The sequence below is a fragment of the Eleginops maclovinus genome, chromosome 20 (assembly GCF_036324505.1).
Source record: "Eleginops maclovinus isolate JMC-PN-2008 ecotype Puerto Natales chromosome 20, JC_Emac_rtc_rv5, whole genome shotgun sequence".
In the NCBI taxonomy this organism is placed as follows: domain Eukaryota; kingdom Metazoa; phylum Chordata; class Actinopteri; order Perciformes; family Eleginopidae; genus Eleginops; species Eleginops maclovinus.
The window spans coordinates 16,418,270-16,435,140 of NC_086368.1; the positions used below are offsets into that span (position 1 = coordinate 16,418,270).

At 39.4% G+C, this 16,871-nt stretch overlaps 1 protein-coding gene across 1 annotated transcript; it reads left to right on the top strand.

Annotated features, from left to right (window-relative positions):
- Window positions 1-5,181: 5,181 nt before the first annotated feature.
- LOC134883326 (transketolase-like) lies at window positions 5,182-13,843 on the top strand. The gene is made up of 14 exons (XM_063911648.1): window positions 5,182-5,513; window positions 6,829-6,946; window positions 7,052-7,165; window positions 7,275-7,372; window positions 8,170-8,361; window positions 8,706-8,824; window positions 8,969-9,165; window positions 9,270-9,434; window positions 10,455-10,611; window positions 11,065-11,195; window positions 11,311-11,394; window positions 11,484-11,577; window positions 11,967-12,089; window positions 12,757-13,843. Exons 1-14 carry the CDS (start codon window positions 5,407-5,409, stop codon window positions 12,942-12,944), a joined length of 1,887 nt encoding a protein of 628 aa, XP_063767718.1. The 5' UTR covers window positions 5,182-5,406; the 3' UTR covers window positions 12,945-13,843.
- The last annotated feature ends 3,028 nt before the right edge of the window (window positions 13,844-16,871 follow it).

The following is a 16,871-nucleotide window of genomic DNA, read 5'->3' on the forward strand; positions in this document are numbered from 1 at the left end:
GTGAGAATATTCAGAGCTTGTTTATGTGTGTCCATGTGCACATGTCAGGATGCCTCAGTGCATGTGCATATGTAAGCCTTTATATCAGTAATGTGAATCTGTATTTGTGCTGCTTCTAAAATCCCATTAATCATTAAAGCCCAACAATGCTGACTACATTGTTGAAGCTAAGCACTGCATTGTGTTGGAATAGCCACACACATGCTCGGTGTTATATTAAGGCATTGTTTCAAAAGTGGTTGCTTTGCTCCTCTTTTTCTGCCAGAGAGATTAAAAATAGAAACATTCATGCTCTCTGAATGTACTTTCCCTCCAGGAAGTGTGCAGTTGTGGGTGTTCGACATTGGCGGCTTACCATCACGTGGCATCTTCTTCCCAGGCTGCCATTGGCTGGCACCTGTGGGGCTCTGTGAAGAAAAGCTTTTCTGACAGGACCCAGGAGCCCAGAGGAGTTGCTGCAAACTGGGAGAAGGACAATGTCGGAGGAACCAGGAGAGCAGTGGGGGGGCTCAAGAGATGGCATCACCTCGGCTGTGAGCGTGGAGGTGCTGGGATGTGACCTCCAAGTCACAGCAAAGGACAGGAATCAACAGAGATGTCTACATGGATGGTGAGATAAAGAGGATATGAATTACGGGTATCCTCATATCTCATAGCTCAGCTCATAGCTCAGCTGACATTTCATTTGTTGTCATCCCTTCTTACTGTTTCCCAAAACTTTACATCAATTCAGATTTGGTTTCATTCTGTGGCTTAAAATACACGTGTCATTACTTTGACCTCACTATTGATTCAGTTTAAATTAATTTCAAAATTAATAATTTAATTCAAAAATCCTCATCCCCATTTTTTCCAGTTCAGTAATGAGCTAATAAAGTGAATGGAACTATATCATATAAACCACGGGCCATAAAAAATATTCAACATTTATAGGGAAATAGGGTCCTCTGGTGTTAAATGTGAGAAATACAACTGACCAGTATTGCAAGGCTTTTCAAAATGGAGTATTGAAATACAATGAATGTTCATACAACGCATAAAGGATTACATCCAGAGGATCCTAAACTGTCTACCTCACATCATTTTCTGGGTTTTTGTTTACCTTTTATGTTAAGCAAGTAATGTATGATTTATATATATATATATATGAAAAAAAGAAATTGGACAAAAATCATTGAAACGTCAAGACATTTGACTATGATGTTCATTCAGATCTTATTGAGCTAGATATAGCCTACATTTCCTCACTGCTCCATAACATTTTTTTTTTTTTTTTACAATGAATGTAATACTACCCACTCTTTTCCGTCCGTTGGAAGATTCCGGACTGAACCACAGCAGCAGACTGAACAACTCTAATCTGTGAGCAGTTTCATCACATATGCTTTAGCAGCAGCACATGTTTAAAATTAAAGCTGACACGTCTCTCCACATGGCTAAGCTGGTTTTGTGATATTATGCAATAAAATGTTGGCTCTTTTTTCGGAATAAACCAACCATTAATGGACAGTTTGTGATTGAAAATGTATCAGATGTAGCAAAAGGTCCTAGATGGTACAATGTAACGAGTTTCGAGTCTCTTCATAAATCTCCTCATATTTTATTTATTCTCTTCACCTTCTATGTTGACTCAGCAGGTGCCTAATGGAAAGAGGTCAAATGTAGCATCAAAAATAATCCTCTAGGTGGCAGGCCAACTCTGTCCATAATAATAATCCCCTCAAATATTTTGTGCATGTGAAGCAACCACCCCATTTAGCTATAAAAAATATTGTGTAGTACAACTATGGGCATTGCATGGGTTATGTTTTCAATTAATGGCAATATTAACTGTACTTATAAATAACTGTTCTTACAACCTTTTTACGTTTAGATAGATAGAATCGGAGGATGAAACCCTCTTTATTTGTCACACACATGCACACAGCAGAGCACACACAGTGAAATTAGTCCTCTGCATTTAACCCACCCTAGTACTAGGAGCAGTGGGCAGCTATCGTGCAGCGCCCGGGGAGCAATGGGGAGGGGGGATTGGAGGTGTCCGGTGCCTTGCTCAAGGGCACCACAGCAGGGCCTAGGAGGTGAACTGAGACCTCTCCAAGTAGCAGTCCACTTCCATATTTCAAGTCTGTTCGGGGACTTGAACCAGCGACCCTACGATTCCCAGTCCAAGCCCCTGGGCTTGGGCAGTGCCTCAAATGGATTTTGAATGTAATTTGTATACCTTATATTTCATTAATTTAATATTGCTTATATTTTACAAACCATTTTAAAACAGTTAAAAACGTATCCGATAGACCAAAACATATAGGCTAATTTCAACTCAATTAAAACACAAATGTACATTTTAAAAGTCTAAACCACATTATTAGTTACTCTAAAGGCCTTAACGTTTTTATCGATCATCTTTAATAAAGAACTAATATCACAACTGCATAGCCACTTTTAACATGGGTCATCCAAACTAAACGTTGGGCTCAGCCTCACACACCCTCTCACTTTTCTACTAAAGCTAAAATGTAAACAAACCCTCGTCGCAGGCCTGAGTTGTAGCTTAGCCAGCGCCAGCGTTAGGGCCTAAAACAAGCCATTCCACATGTTAACTCCTTTATATACAGTGTATGGTTCAAGTCAGTCTATTAGTACTTACAATTCGTTGACACAGTCAGGAGTAGGTTAGGGGGAATATATCTCCGGTACCGCAATAAGGCTGCAAGTTGGTGCTCCAAAGGTTTCCCCATTTTCTCCACTCTGTCATAGATGCCCGTATCCTGAATCAAGAACAACCAGGTAAAACAAATCAACATGCCATTTCAAGACGATTTAACAATAGCTTGGCTCAACTAGCTCAAAATGCAAAGTTAAAATCTACTATGCTAATGCCAACGGCTACTCGCGACGAGCTACAGAATACGAGTTTTATACAGTCTAAGGTTTTAGACCTAAAATATTTCACAGGTAAGAAAGAAGTCGGATACATGGCTTAGTATGATATTCATCCCAACATAGATTGGCGCAAGAAATCAGTTTACAACTTCCGTTTTGTTCATGAAGTCCACTACATACACAATTTTTAAAAGTTTTTTTTAACGTGTTTATAGTTGGCAGGATATAGGTTACGGCATAAAACATGTCAGTAAATGCTTACGGGTGAATGTCTAAAGCTTCTATGTTTTATAAAGACGGTGGTTGTAAACAGGTGACTAAATCAATGACACGACACGTGTCCGTCGTTAGCTTTCTTGTGGAAATCCATGCGACGCTAGCTGCTTCCGGCTAAGCCCCGCCCCTTTACCTGTCCTTGTGGTGATAGCTGATGATTTAGGGAAATTCCAAATTAAAGTTCAGGGAAACAAAGATTGACATATCATACTGCTAAGCGGGGCTCTCGTACACATCAAATAAATAACATTCTTTTAAATTAATGTTAATTTTAACAATTCATACGTTTGAAAATAATTTGTGGTTGAACCATATTTATAAATGTTTTAATTTTGTATAACTTTTAAGATGTTACATTTCTAAATTCATCATGTTTAGCTACAAATCATATGCAAAGATACCAGCTAATTTTTTTTTTAATCCCTAGTTTAAAATAATAATAATAATAATAATAATAATTAACGATGTTTCATTACATTTTTGTTGTAGTAATTCTGCTGTTTTACCCTTTAGGTAGAGTATGCTCTGAGCAGTGAGGTCCATGCTTGTATTTGAAGGGTGTCATGGGAAAATAACGTAGTTTCCTCAGAGTAATACAACTCAGTATCATGGCAGAAGTGAAGTGAAGAGGAGATCCAACTGAGGAGAGAAATTGTGCTCTCTCTATTGTTCTCTCACTTTTTTCACTCTTTCGTTGTCTTATAACAGAGGCAGTAAACTGTAAATGTGTTGGCAACAAAACTTATTTTCTACAATACCAACATCCAATGGGGCAATCCCATTGCTTTTTGTCGAGGAACCCTTGCGATGCTACTTCCAGCTAAGTTCTGCTCCATTTCTCAGATAAAAAATTGCTCTAATGGCATGACAATAATTAAGTACAATATTGCCGAAGCTACTTGCATCAGATTGTTGCACATTACTACACAATGTTAGAAACTATACTGTACTGCACAACTACAACACAGAAATCCTACTATATATTGTACCATGACGCCAGAAAACAAACAATTAACAAAAGTAAAGAATAATAGAAAATACATTTAAAAAAATAGATTTAGTGTTCATCTTTCTCTCTCTTGAATTCTTGTATTGTTATGCTTGAACAATTATCGTCAGCACGGTGATTAGATAGAAGTGATTACAGTATGATAAATGAGGTGGAGTCTGGGTATAGATTACTGCAAATGTAGAATTTAAAGCGTGAAAATGCCAACGTCTTGTGCTCTCTCTCTCTCCCACATTTTCTCTTTTGTTCTGTCAGTCCCTATTTTTATGTTTTTTGTTTATTTTTTACTTACATCCATCATCTCTGTTTTGTGTTACGTTTCTAAGAAAAGTCCACTTAGGCGTTTCCAAACTTCGGCTTCAGCAGTAAGAATGTGCTGTTTGGCGTGAGTAAACAACAAAGAACCATCAACATCAAATTCATTAGCTTAACCCCCCTATACCCTCAGGGGACATGGAGGGCTGGAACCAATGCCAGCTAACATTGGGTGAGAGGCGGGGCACACCCTGGACAAGTCGACAGCCAATCTCAGGGCTGACGCACACACACACACACACACACACACACACACACACACACAGAACCATTCACGCCCACATTCACACCTACCATCACAATCTGAATTATTAGTTTAGACAGCAAAGCCAAAGAGAATCAGGGTGAGATGCTTCAAATGCCTGACCCCCCCTCCTCTTCCCAATTATTCAGCCCCTCCTTAGACACCCACACACTAATGCACATCTAGCTGTGACACACCTCCAGCATCCCAGTCTCACAGTGGCCAATGAAATGAGCCGCTTTGATTTTAGCAGAAACACCCAGCCCACGTCACTGGATTCCCCCTCCTCTCTCCTCCTCTCTCCTCCTCTCCCCTCCTCTCCCCTTCTGTCTGGCTGTGTGTGGTGTGTGTGTGTGTGTGTGTGTGTGTGTGTGTGTGTGTGTGTGTGTGTGTGTGTGTGTGTGTGTGTGTGTGTGTGTGTGTGTGTGTGTGTGTGTGTGTGTGTGCAGTCTATCCTTGTGCATCTATGTGTCTGCACGCTTGACAGGATATATCCAGCCTCTCCTCTATTCTATCTCTCTTTCTCTCCGGCTCCCTCTTTATCACACACATACACAGCTGCTGCTCTTTGCGGCAACTTTTACTCTCTCACACACACATTTAATACTCACAAACTTAAAATAGGATCATTGCTGGTCCACTTTTCTGGTGCTGAGGAACTTGACATTTAGCCTTCATGGAGGATTACCACAAACCAGACCAGCAGACAGTGCAGGCGCTGAGGAACATCGCCAACCGCCTGCGGATCAACTCCATCAAGGCAACGACTGCAGCAGGCAGCGGGTGAGTCGCCTGCACTGGCTCTCAGACATGAGCTTAAACAATGTGATTGCAATGCAGACGTGCACAATGAATGAAACACATAATGCAAACTTAATATTTCTTTGCAGCCTGGATCGAAAAAAATGTAGAGTCTCTGGTCTCTGTCTACTGACCTCTTCCCACATAGTGAAGTGCTAAAAGAACAGCATGTACTGCCTTTGTTCTCCTCCTATGGAAAGGCCTATGGAAACCCAAAATGGAAATACCTACATATCACAATTCCTGTATTATTCTGCTTTATAGAACATTTATGGACCGTTTTCAGAAATGAAAGGACTCAAAAGGCAAACAGATAAATAATATATTTTTCTAGCTTTGGAAAGCTAATATGCAGTACAGCACAATCGACTACCATGTGCAAAACTGGGTCAATTGTATGTTGCAGATAGACTTAAATACTGCGTTGTTTACAAGAACATTCATTAAAAGTGAATTTATTAAGCTGATATCGTGATATTGTGTCCCCTTAAAACAATGTGAAATACTGGTAGTGCATTGTTACATTTCCAGTGTCACAAATTCTAAAGTTCAAAATGCATGTTTTTTATTTATCACTATAATTAAGAATTGTGTGAAGCCTAAAACGTTCTCTATATTTAAAGAAGCAAGAGGGTTACCATGATTGAGAACCACTCACTATGGCATAGGGTAACAGACACTGATAGGGACAAAGGGAAGCACTGAATTATATTTGACAAAATGTAACCTAATGTAACATATCTAAGTCTTATTAGTAGTAATGACTAATGGCTTTGTTACAGTTTTGCATGTGTAATATTCATACAGTTTTAATAGAAAATACTTTTATTGATTTATACCTTTAGTTGTGGTAAAGACTGAAAACAAACCATAAATATCAGCACATCATAATGCTTGCACTACCAAAATGTGGGTAGTTTATTTTAAAAGTGCTAGGTAAGGATTGTTTGTATGATTGCATCCACTGCCTGATCTCTTTATAATCTGGTTAGGGCCTTTTAATGAAGTATACAGCACGTTGTTTCTAGGGCTCAGTGATTGAACTACCACAAATAGACTTTATTCTGTGTATTCCAATTCATTTCAAAAAGTTACTGCTCCAAAATTTAACTATTTTACCATTTGTGACATTTAAAAAACCCCATTAGTTTTTATTTTAAACGTAGCGTTTTCTTAGGAAATGCATAGTACTAGTTGTATTGCGTGTATGTCTTTGTGGTTACGGTACATTCATGCATGTCTTTGTACTCATGCCTGCTATATGTGTAACATATAGCATGTCTCATCTTTTGCACAGACACCCCACATCATGCTGCAGCGTGGCAGAAATCCTGTCTGTGCTTTACTTCCACACCATGAAGTACCGCCCTGAAGACCCGAGGAACTTTAACAGTGATCGCTTCATCCTGTCCAAGGTGAGAGTCAGGTTTTTAATGTCGTACAGATTTTGACCTTTTCTTTTAATCACTTCAGTGTAGAATGCAAAGAAAATTTTGATTTATGATTTTTTTCCCCCACAGGGTCACGCTGCACCGGCCCTGTACTCCATGTGGGTTGAAACAGGTTTCCTCAAGGAGAGCGAGCTGCTCAGCTTGTGCCAGGTTGACTCTTCCCTGGAGGGCCACCCAAACCCCGTAAGCTGTCAAATAAGGAGCCACCTTATAGAGCGCAAACAGTCTAGCAAATGTTTTTAATAACACTGTGTATGTGTGTGTGTGTGTGTGTGTGTCTTGTGCATTTCAGAAGCAGCAAATTGTGGATGTTGCCACTGGCTCTCTGGGACAGGGTCTTGGTGTCGCTTGTGGAATGGCTTACACTGGGAAATACTTTGACAAGTCCAGGTAATTTGTCATACATGTGGATTAACAATTGAAAAATATCACACTGGTTTGATCATTTTAGTTTCCTTAAATGCATTTTGTTTTTCTTTTGCGATCTAGATTTCTTGCTTGTGTTTAAAAAACCCTTGCCTGGTCTATATGAACAAATAGAAATGTGTAGGTCTGCAGAATTCATTAAAGTGTTCAGTGATTAGGATTTTCCAGTTTCTGTGGGTATGTTCCCCGGCTACATGCTCTGCTCTCACAATTCTTCTGCTCTAATAATCACACACCCAGTAGTCATATCTCACTTGTATGTACCATCAAAGCTGATTTCATATCTGATTCAAATTCCGGCATTGTGGATTTCCCATTTAATCTTTTTTAGGTATGACTTATTTATTTTCACAAACTGATTCAATGTTCCTTGTTGCCTTATTTAGTTGTATTTGACCCATATGGCGCCATGGGTTCTTAAGGGAGACATGTTTTAAATGCAGGTGTGAAACTCAGCAGCCACACCTTAAGGGGCCTCAAGCTGTTATCATGTCACAGCTGGTTATCATCCCAACTGTCAGCTAATGGAAAGAGAATCAATCAGACTGGAAAACTGTCAGAGAACATTTTCCATTTTTGTAAGATTTGCACCCCACCTCACACACGCAAACAAACACACATACACACACACACACACACACACACACACACACACACACACACACACACACACACACACACACACACACACACACACACACACACACACACGCATGCACGCACACACACATACTAATCGTATCATCTCACCCTTTTCCCAGCTATCGTGTGTTCTGCCTGCTGGGGGATGGAGAGATGTCGGAGGGTGCTGTCTGGGAGGCCATGTCGTTTGCCTCCTACTACCAGCTTGACAACCTGGTGGCTATCATGGACATCAACCGTCTTGGCCAAAGTGAAGCTGCACCCCTGCAGCACCATGTAGAGAAATACCAGAAGCGCTGTGAAGCTTTCGGGTAACGTAAAGATCAAAATGTATATTGCAGTAGAGGCTGATCCAGTTTCAATGTAGCCCACTGTATGCTGTGATGGATTATTATGTGGTAGGTGGTGGTAATAGAAGAGCATTATCTGTCTATCCATAGCTATTACATTTATTACACTGCCATGGTGTGCATCTATGATTTCCACCTATATCAAGCATAGTATACCAAGCGTACCAGATGTCAGGCATTAATGTGTGTGTGTGTGTGTGTGTGTGTGTGTGTGTGTGTGTGTGTGTGTGTGTGTGTGTGTGTGTGTGTGTGTGTGTGTGTGTGTGTGTGTGTGTGTGTGTGTGTGTGTTTGTGTGTTTGTATAGCTGGCATGCCATTGTTGTTGATGGACACAGTGTGGAGGAGCTTTGCAAGGCTTTTAGCCAACCACGTCATCAGCCAACTGCCATCATTGCTAAAACCATCAAGGGCAAAGGCATTCCAGGTAACTATCTGTCACTCTCCGCTCCTCATCTGCAAATGCATTGCTCTCACCCTAGTGCATATTACATAACAGTCTAAGTGTGTAACGCATTAGTGAAACACTGTTTAAACAGAACAATGTGATAAGCTGTTCATGTTGTTACAGCTGCAGAGGATAAGCTGGGATGGCATGCAAAAACTCTACCCAAAGACATGGCCGAGATGGTTATGAAGGATCTGCAGAGTCGCATCATGAACAGCAGCAAGCACCTGTACCCTCCGTCTCCCGTAGAGGACTCACCACCGGTCAGCCTGAGGAACATCAGGATGCCGAGCGCACCCAACTACAAGACTGGCGAAAAGGTTTTCCACCCGCACACAATAAACCACAAAGGCACATTATTTAATTATTTATAAAGATGAAGCTTTGTTAATGACTATTTTATTTGGTCTCACTTTTCTAACAGATAGCCACACGTAAGGCATATGGGATGGCTTTGGCAAAGATAGGCCGCTACAATGAACGTGTTGTGGTCCTTGATGGAGACACCAACAACCTCACCTGCTCGGACATCTTTAAGAACGAGCACCCTAACCGCTTTGTGGAGTGCTACATTGCTCAGCAGAATATGGTATGTGCCCCTACAACCAGCATAATTAATTCCCTCTCTTATTTTGTAAAGCTTTTAAAACCCCTCTTTAATATTGGAATTTTGCTAAGAAAATGCTCTTTCTCAGTTCTGATTGGATAGGAGTCAACCTTACATCTCACAGCTGTCAGTCGGAGCTTGCGGTATTTAATTAAACATGACTTGTCTATTCATAATCAATAATGAACAAAGCAGCCCACTTGCTTTGTTATGGCCAATGTAGCTGCTGTTGACAGACTCCCCACATGGTCATTTGTCATTCTTTATCTGAGCTTAGATTAATGATTTGGAGAGAGGCGTTCAGTCATAAATTCCTTATGCCGTTATTGCTGGCTCAATCAGCACCAAACTCTAATGTAGGTCATGTGAGTGATTTTAAGCAGTCATGACAAGTGTAGTCAGAAGTAAAATATTAATCAGCGCCGAGCCGGGCACCATCTGGCTGAATGCAAGAGAAAGTCAAGCGCTGAATGGCAAAACGTCTGGCGATTGAAAATATATCGATTGAAATTATGCAAAATGTTGTAAAAAGAGAAAAATGTACTTTTATGGTAACCTTTATTATTAAATACATTCTATTTTAGTTTGGATGATACATTTAATATTTTAAATGCAGCCTTTAAAGTCATTTATTTTTGGTTGTATCTAGACAAGTCTATCTGACATTCCATTTATGCTTTCATAGATGGTTTTGTGGTGGTTTTGAAAAAGCAAGGAAATCACTTTTGGTATTTGGGAGAGTTTTGAAGTCAGGCTAAAGGATATTATTTGTAAGTGGAGGCATGCCACTGAATCCACGCATATGGGAAAATAAGCTCTGGAGCTTCGGGAAACTCTTCTGATCCCTCTGGACTTATCATGGTCTGTGGTTCAAAGAGACTTTAGAATATGGTTTTTGATGCAGATAGTTCTAGATCTCTAGAAGCACAAGTGACATGTGGAAGGTTATATTTCTTTTCTTTAGTATTGGTGCTAAAATAACTTTAAATTCCATTTACCCAGGTCAGTGTTGCCATGGGATGTGCTGCCCGTGAGAGGAACGTTGTGTTTGCTAGCACTCTTGCTTCCTTTTTCACCCGTGCCTATGACCAGCTTCGGATGGCAGCCATCTCTGAATGCGACATCAACCTGTGTGGCTCCCACTGCGGCCTGTCCACTGGTAAGACAGGACAATCCTTCTCACACACCTTACCCTACCAAACCTTCACAAAAATGCACCTTTATTCCCCTCCAACTGAAGCCAGACATCTTCACAGACCATATGCACAGTACCCCAATGATGAAGATCTTTTAAGAATGATCTTTGTGTGTTTGTAAGTGTACAGTTGTTTCAATCCTCACTTTCCCTCTAACTCTGTGTTTTCCTTGCTGTATTCACCCCCCTTTGACCTTACAGCTAGTACTCAATCTTCCCATTTCCTCCCTTCCTCACTGCCCTGGAAGCTGTCAACAGGGAACCAGGTGTCCCTCTGTTAGTGCAGGTATACTGCATGCAAAGTCTGGCTTTATGTCTGTGTATCTGCATGCAGCCATTAACCTGACCTGTCAGAAACCTTTAAGAACATTGTGAAAGTTGGACCTATACAATGAAACACAAATGTACATATTACAGGAGAGGAAGGCCCCTCTCTGATGGCTCTTGAGGACGTGGCTATGTTCAGGGCTCTTCCCACAGCGACCATTTTCTATCCCTGTGACGGTGTGTCTACAGAAAAGGCTGTGGAACTGGCTGCAATCACAAAGGTACAGAAAACATAAACGGATATCTGTAGAACATTTATTTGTTGGCAAAGCCAAATGTGCCTATTTAGTGTCAAAATGTCTCAGTGATCAAATGCCAATGTTTCCATTCAAAAAGGGTGTTTGCTACATCCGAACCAGCCGCCAAGACAGCGCCATCGTCTATAACAGCAATGAGGACTTCCATGTTGGACAGGCTAAGGTGATTCGCATCACTGCAAAATAAACGCACCATGCGTTGTCAACACTGTAACCTAAAAGACAATATAATACTTTTCTCTTTGTTTCCAGGTGGTGTACCAGGGCAAAGATGACCAGGTGACCGTGGTTGCAGCTGGAGTGACTTTGCATGAGGCCCTGGCTGCAGCTGAACACTTAAAGAAAGGTACAGTACATGCAATTCTGCAATCATAAGAAGATAAGGAATAAACCAAATCATCTCTGACACTTCAATTAAATGTAAATATGCTAAGATAAAACCTATTGTAAATGCCAAATTCTTTAATGTTATCTATAATTGTCACGCTTACTGTGCATAAAATAAACAACGTCTATCCTTAGATTTTGCACTCATAGATAGTGTCTGCTTTAAGTGGACAAGTACCATATCATATTTCATAAATGCATTGCGATGATCTTAATGACTGGCTTCTTATTAAAAGCAGAATTATTGTTACAAGGACCACTACATAGATTGCATGTTTCGGTGGCCGCGGTTACATTTAAAGTATCACGTTATGTTGTTTTCATTAACTGAATGAACTGAATTTCCAGAGAGGATCTCCATCAGGGTTATTGACCCCTTCACAATCAAACCACTGGATGTCAAAACCATCATCGACAATACGCGCGCCACAAGGGGACGAATCCTCACCGTGGAAGACCATTACTATGAAGGTAGGCTTGCATAAAAGTTGCTGATACTGTTCATCTTCTGCATAATGTATGACCACCACCAACCTAACAGCACTGCAGGGTAATGCAGCTTTGGCCCTGTCATTGGTCCGGACCCTTGGGTGTGTTGCGGTGGCATGTTTTTATTGGCTCAGAGACAGAGACGCAATATGGTGGCATTTGCTTATTGGCTCAGGAGAGACTGACTGTTGTGTGCCCTCCTATCAGGCAAGGTATTTTATGTTTTAAATGCGAGAGCAAGAGAGGCAGAGTGCTGTCAGATTTCCTTAACTGAGCATGTGCCCATGGGGCTGTGTGTGACCTAGATAACACAGACAGCCATGCCCTGTGCCTGTTAAGATGAAGGGGGAGGGTGACTTGACTAGACAGTCCCTTTATGGCATTCATGTGATGTTAGGTATCTTTTTCGCTTTACATCTGGGCTAGAAAATAGTACAATGGTCAAGGGAACATGTTTAGATTTAACTTGTTTGTAATGTTTTTTGTCATCTCTAAGTATTGTACATGACATATTGAGATGACATTATGCCTATAAAAAGCTTAATTTTGATTGTCAATTAAGTTTCAAAGCTTTTGAATGCGATGCCTCAAGGATGAGGATTTGCCTGCTCTCTACATCCCTCTCATGTAATGACTTGTTGTTCCACAGGTGGCCTCGGAGAGGCAGTGTCCTCAGCAATGGTCAATGAGCCTGGCCTTAATCAGCTTCGTCTGGCAGTGTCTCATGTCCCCCGCAGTGGCAAACCACATGAGCTGCTCAAGATCTATGGCATCGACCGTGACTCCATCGCCCAGGCCATCCGCAAGATGCTCAGCAGCTCCACCAATGCCAAGTAACTTGCTCCCTGCCCCACCCACTTATCTGATCTGATATGAAGATAAACAATCAAGTATGTTTTATTCACATGACACCCAGCTCTTCACTGTGAATCCCCCTAAGTATGTACTGAAGTAACGTGATTTTGTGCCGTACACTTTAAAGTAGAGTTCCACATTTGTCTTTCTTTCTTTCAAACGTCCATCTCATCACATACAAGAACAGAAATATACAAATCCAAACAGACATCCTCAATCCTAAACTCAGCGTTGTCATGAATCCAGTTAATTTATCAAAATGTGTCCATAACTGGCAGTGATGCTCACCATGCAAAACTATTCATTATTACATGATCAATATGCTCTTATGTGTCTGTTTTTGTATTGCTCTTTGATTAACTTCAACTGGAATGTTTTATATTGTTCTTATGTAGCTCTTGGGTGGGGCATTTTACTTAATCATGGTAGTTGTTTCAGAAAGAAGCCAACAGAGTTGTTGTTTGTAGAAAAAGTAGTCGAAAGTAGAAAATCAAACAAATGTAGGTAGGTTATAAAGAGCAGACACTCAAAACCATAAGTCACATGTTCAGTTAAATTTGGTTTCATAAGTTGTTCCATTTCTCTTTAGCACTGTATTTTAAAAAAATCTGATTTAAAGTTACTATCAACATACACGCCTCAGTGTTCATTTGTGTTAGCTGTACAACTGGACCATACCAGCAGTGTGGCGATAATAACTATGTGCTCAGTGACATTGTCTTTTTTTACATAAAGTGGAGGTCTTGATGCCCTTCACGTGCTGATGGAGAATGTGAATAGCTGCAACTATGAAACTAGAGTTACATATGTCTTGTTAACCCAAGAAAAAACACTTTCTTTGTAACTTGAAATTTTGTATGTACCTTACTTTCATGAAATAAAGCCCTCTGCATTTGAATTTGAGTTTTTTCTCAGTGTTTTTATTTGTTTTGAGTGTTTTGTTAAAGTGTGTGGATAAAGCAGTAGACATGCACATCTGAACGTTCGTTTTTTACTTTAAGCAGTGCACAAAATCATGAAAACAAGTTAATTCATCACACATGTAAACAGCACTGTGAAATGCATCCTCCTATTTATCCCATTCACGTTTTAAGAGCAGTTTTTAATTTTAACCTACAAAAGGTCAACTAGAAATCTGATGGTGAAATTGACTGACAGAGAATATTATGTGCCTGTTTCTTTCGATACATGCATGGCTTCATGGTCAAATTCAGCATCTGTGACTAGAGATAATTTCATCAAACACAACTCTGCGGTCTGTGGTTGCAAATGTCTTCTACCACCCAGGCCGCCGTCTCTTGCACAGCGCCCTGTTCAAAAGATTTTAAAATACCATCACACAAGACATTTAAAAAACAGCATTGAAGCTACCATCAAGCTGCAAACAATCAACAGTGTGCAGAATAAAATCTTATTTGCAAGCCCACTTACCCCAGAGAGCTGTATTTCCTTTTTGCTCCACTAAGAGCAAATATAATGATTCCAAATCCATATGACAGTGTATAAACTGGAAAAAAAGCATAAAAGTTACCACAGAAATAGCATCTTACCATGGCGTCTGCATTTATTACATGCTATAAAACCATGTAGTTTACCGTGATAGGAGTTTAAGTTTATGATGGCCACAAAAAGTGCAACACAAAATCCCCAGTAAACATCTAAAGAGAAAGAGAGATGGAATTAAAATATTATGACATATCTGGAAACAGATCTGAATCTAGACCTGATTGGTAATTATATTTCAAGGTATATCATTCAGCATTTTGCGATGGCAATCGAAACCAGCCATTTTATTGCTCACTCAGGTGCTGGTACAGATTATAATCAATTCATGTATCAAGTGTCTGTACCTCTTCTGTCATATGGAGGGCCTTTACATCTCCTAGTATGGGCTGGGATATCTGACAGAAAATATAACAAAGAATTAACATTAGTATTAGCATTGTTGTCAAAAGAAGATTATGGGATTATCTCAAATAACATATCAAATGCACATCTTCTGGTAAAAATATGACAGCAATTCAATTCAAGTTCAAATTACCTGATATTATGCCCACAACCTCAAACACTATGGTGGAAAACACAGCAGAAACTGATGGAATAATGAGTGCTGGAACACAACACGAACATTATTAAACAGACGACATTCTACAAGTTGTAAGTAAATTGACCATTTAGATCAGTTGTTAAGAATCTAAATAAGGATGTATGTCTACTTACAACGGAAAGGCCTATACAGTGCTGTTCCACATCCCAGACCGAAACAGATTGAATAAAAATGGTAATATTTGTCTGAAATGTTCAAAAGAATAGATAAAAAAAATCTTTAACATTGTCAAAATAAACATTGATTACTTTTGTTTTCTACCGCCACATTAATGTACAGTACATACAGTGTTGGTATAAGTCCCCTTCCATATTCCTGAAAAAGACACATTATCAGGATCTCTTGATATAGTAAGAACAACACCAATAGACTGATTGGTAAACACAGAGTAGGCTGTTGCTAGAGACAGAAACAGATGGGGGAGACTGAAAAAAGAGAGAGAAAGCAGGCGAATGGGAGAGAGGGAGAGAGAGAAAGAGAGAGACCAGGATTATATAGTAATATAAATCAGAAATATTATAGTGAGTATAAACTTACATTACAACAGGTAAAAACCCTGAGAACCAGAAAAGAACAAGTATACACACCGTTTATATTAAGTTGCAGGTGAATTTTCCAGGCAGGTATTCCAACAACACCTATAAGACAAGTTTGTGAAACCTGTCAAACAACTCCGTTAAGTAATAAGCACAGACAGAAGGAAAGTCCCAGATAAGTAGGTTTTACTTTCACATTCTTTCATAGGCTAGTTTTATATGTTTGTTAGGCGTCAAGGCTTAATGGCAATGGTTTAATAACGAGAAATCTGAATTTTTAGCTTTTGGCTTCACATAGGTAATGTCTGGACAATGGTTGTAAATATTATTGATGTAAACATCACAAAACAAACATTAGAAACATTGTAATATATTTACATCATCTCAGTCCGTGTAATTAAGCAAAAGGACACATTTGATATTTCAAGTCTGATTTTCTTCATTTCATATAATCCTAATTTTAATGTAATATTTTTGGGTTCAGGACTGTTGATCTCAGCTCTAGGAGCTGCTGATGGGCAATTTATTGACGATTGATAGTTTAAACTATTCATCAGAAAATATTCGACAGTTAATATACTATGAAAATAACCTCAGATCATCAGATCATGAAAAACATAAAAGTGTTTTTTTAATACTGTGAACCATGTTGTTGTTCAACTTTCTGAATATATTTTTCACATTTCTGCACAGCCCTCCACTTTAAAATATAATATACTGAAGTTTGCACATATAGTCATGTATTCATTGTACTACGTTTGTTTGTTTTGTTTATTTGTATATACAAATTTGGGGTAAATACTTTGTTGTTTTCTTTTTTTAATGTTTAATATTTTCTTTAACTATATTATTATATTTCGTAATATATATTTTAGAATAATTTTATTTTTGACATTATCTTACAACATATTTCTGTATGTTTCCACCTCCATATACCAAAGCAAATGTATTGTATGAGTAAAAGTACCTGGCAATAAACTCGATCCTGATTCTTCTGATTGTAGTCTTACACCCATAAACAAAAACTAAATATAATGCAGCAAGTCTGAAACGTTAATAAAGTCGTAGTTACATTATAAAGTCTGTAGATGGCAGTGATGTACTGACATCTTCAGTAAATTACCAGAACCGGTCCAAGCCGGCGCAATGGATTCTGGTACTTGAAGTCAATAGGACAGCTGCAGAGCGTAGATTGTGATATGGTGGAAAAACCTCAAAACTACATTTCCCATTCAAGTCATAGCCATTTGAATGTCGTGAAAGGGG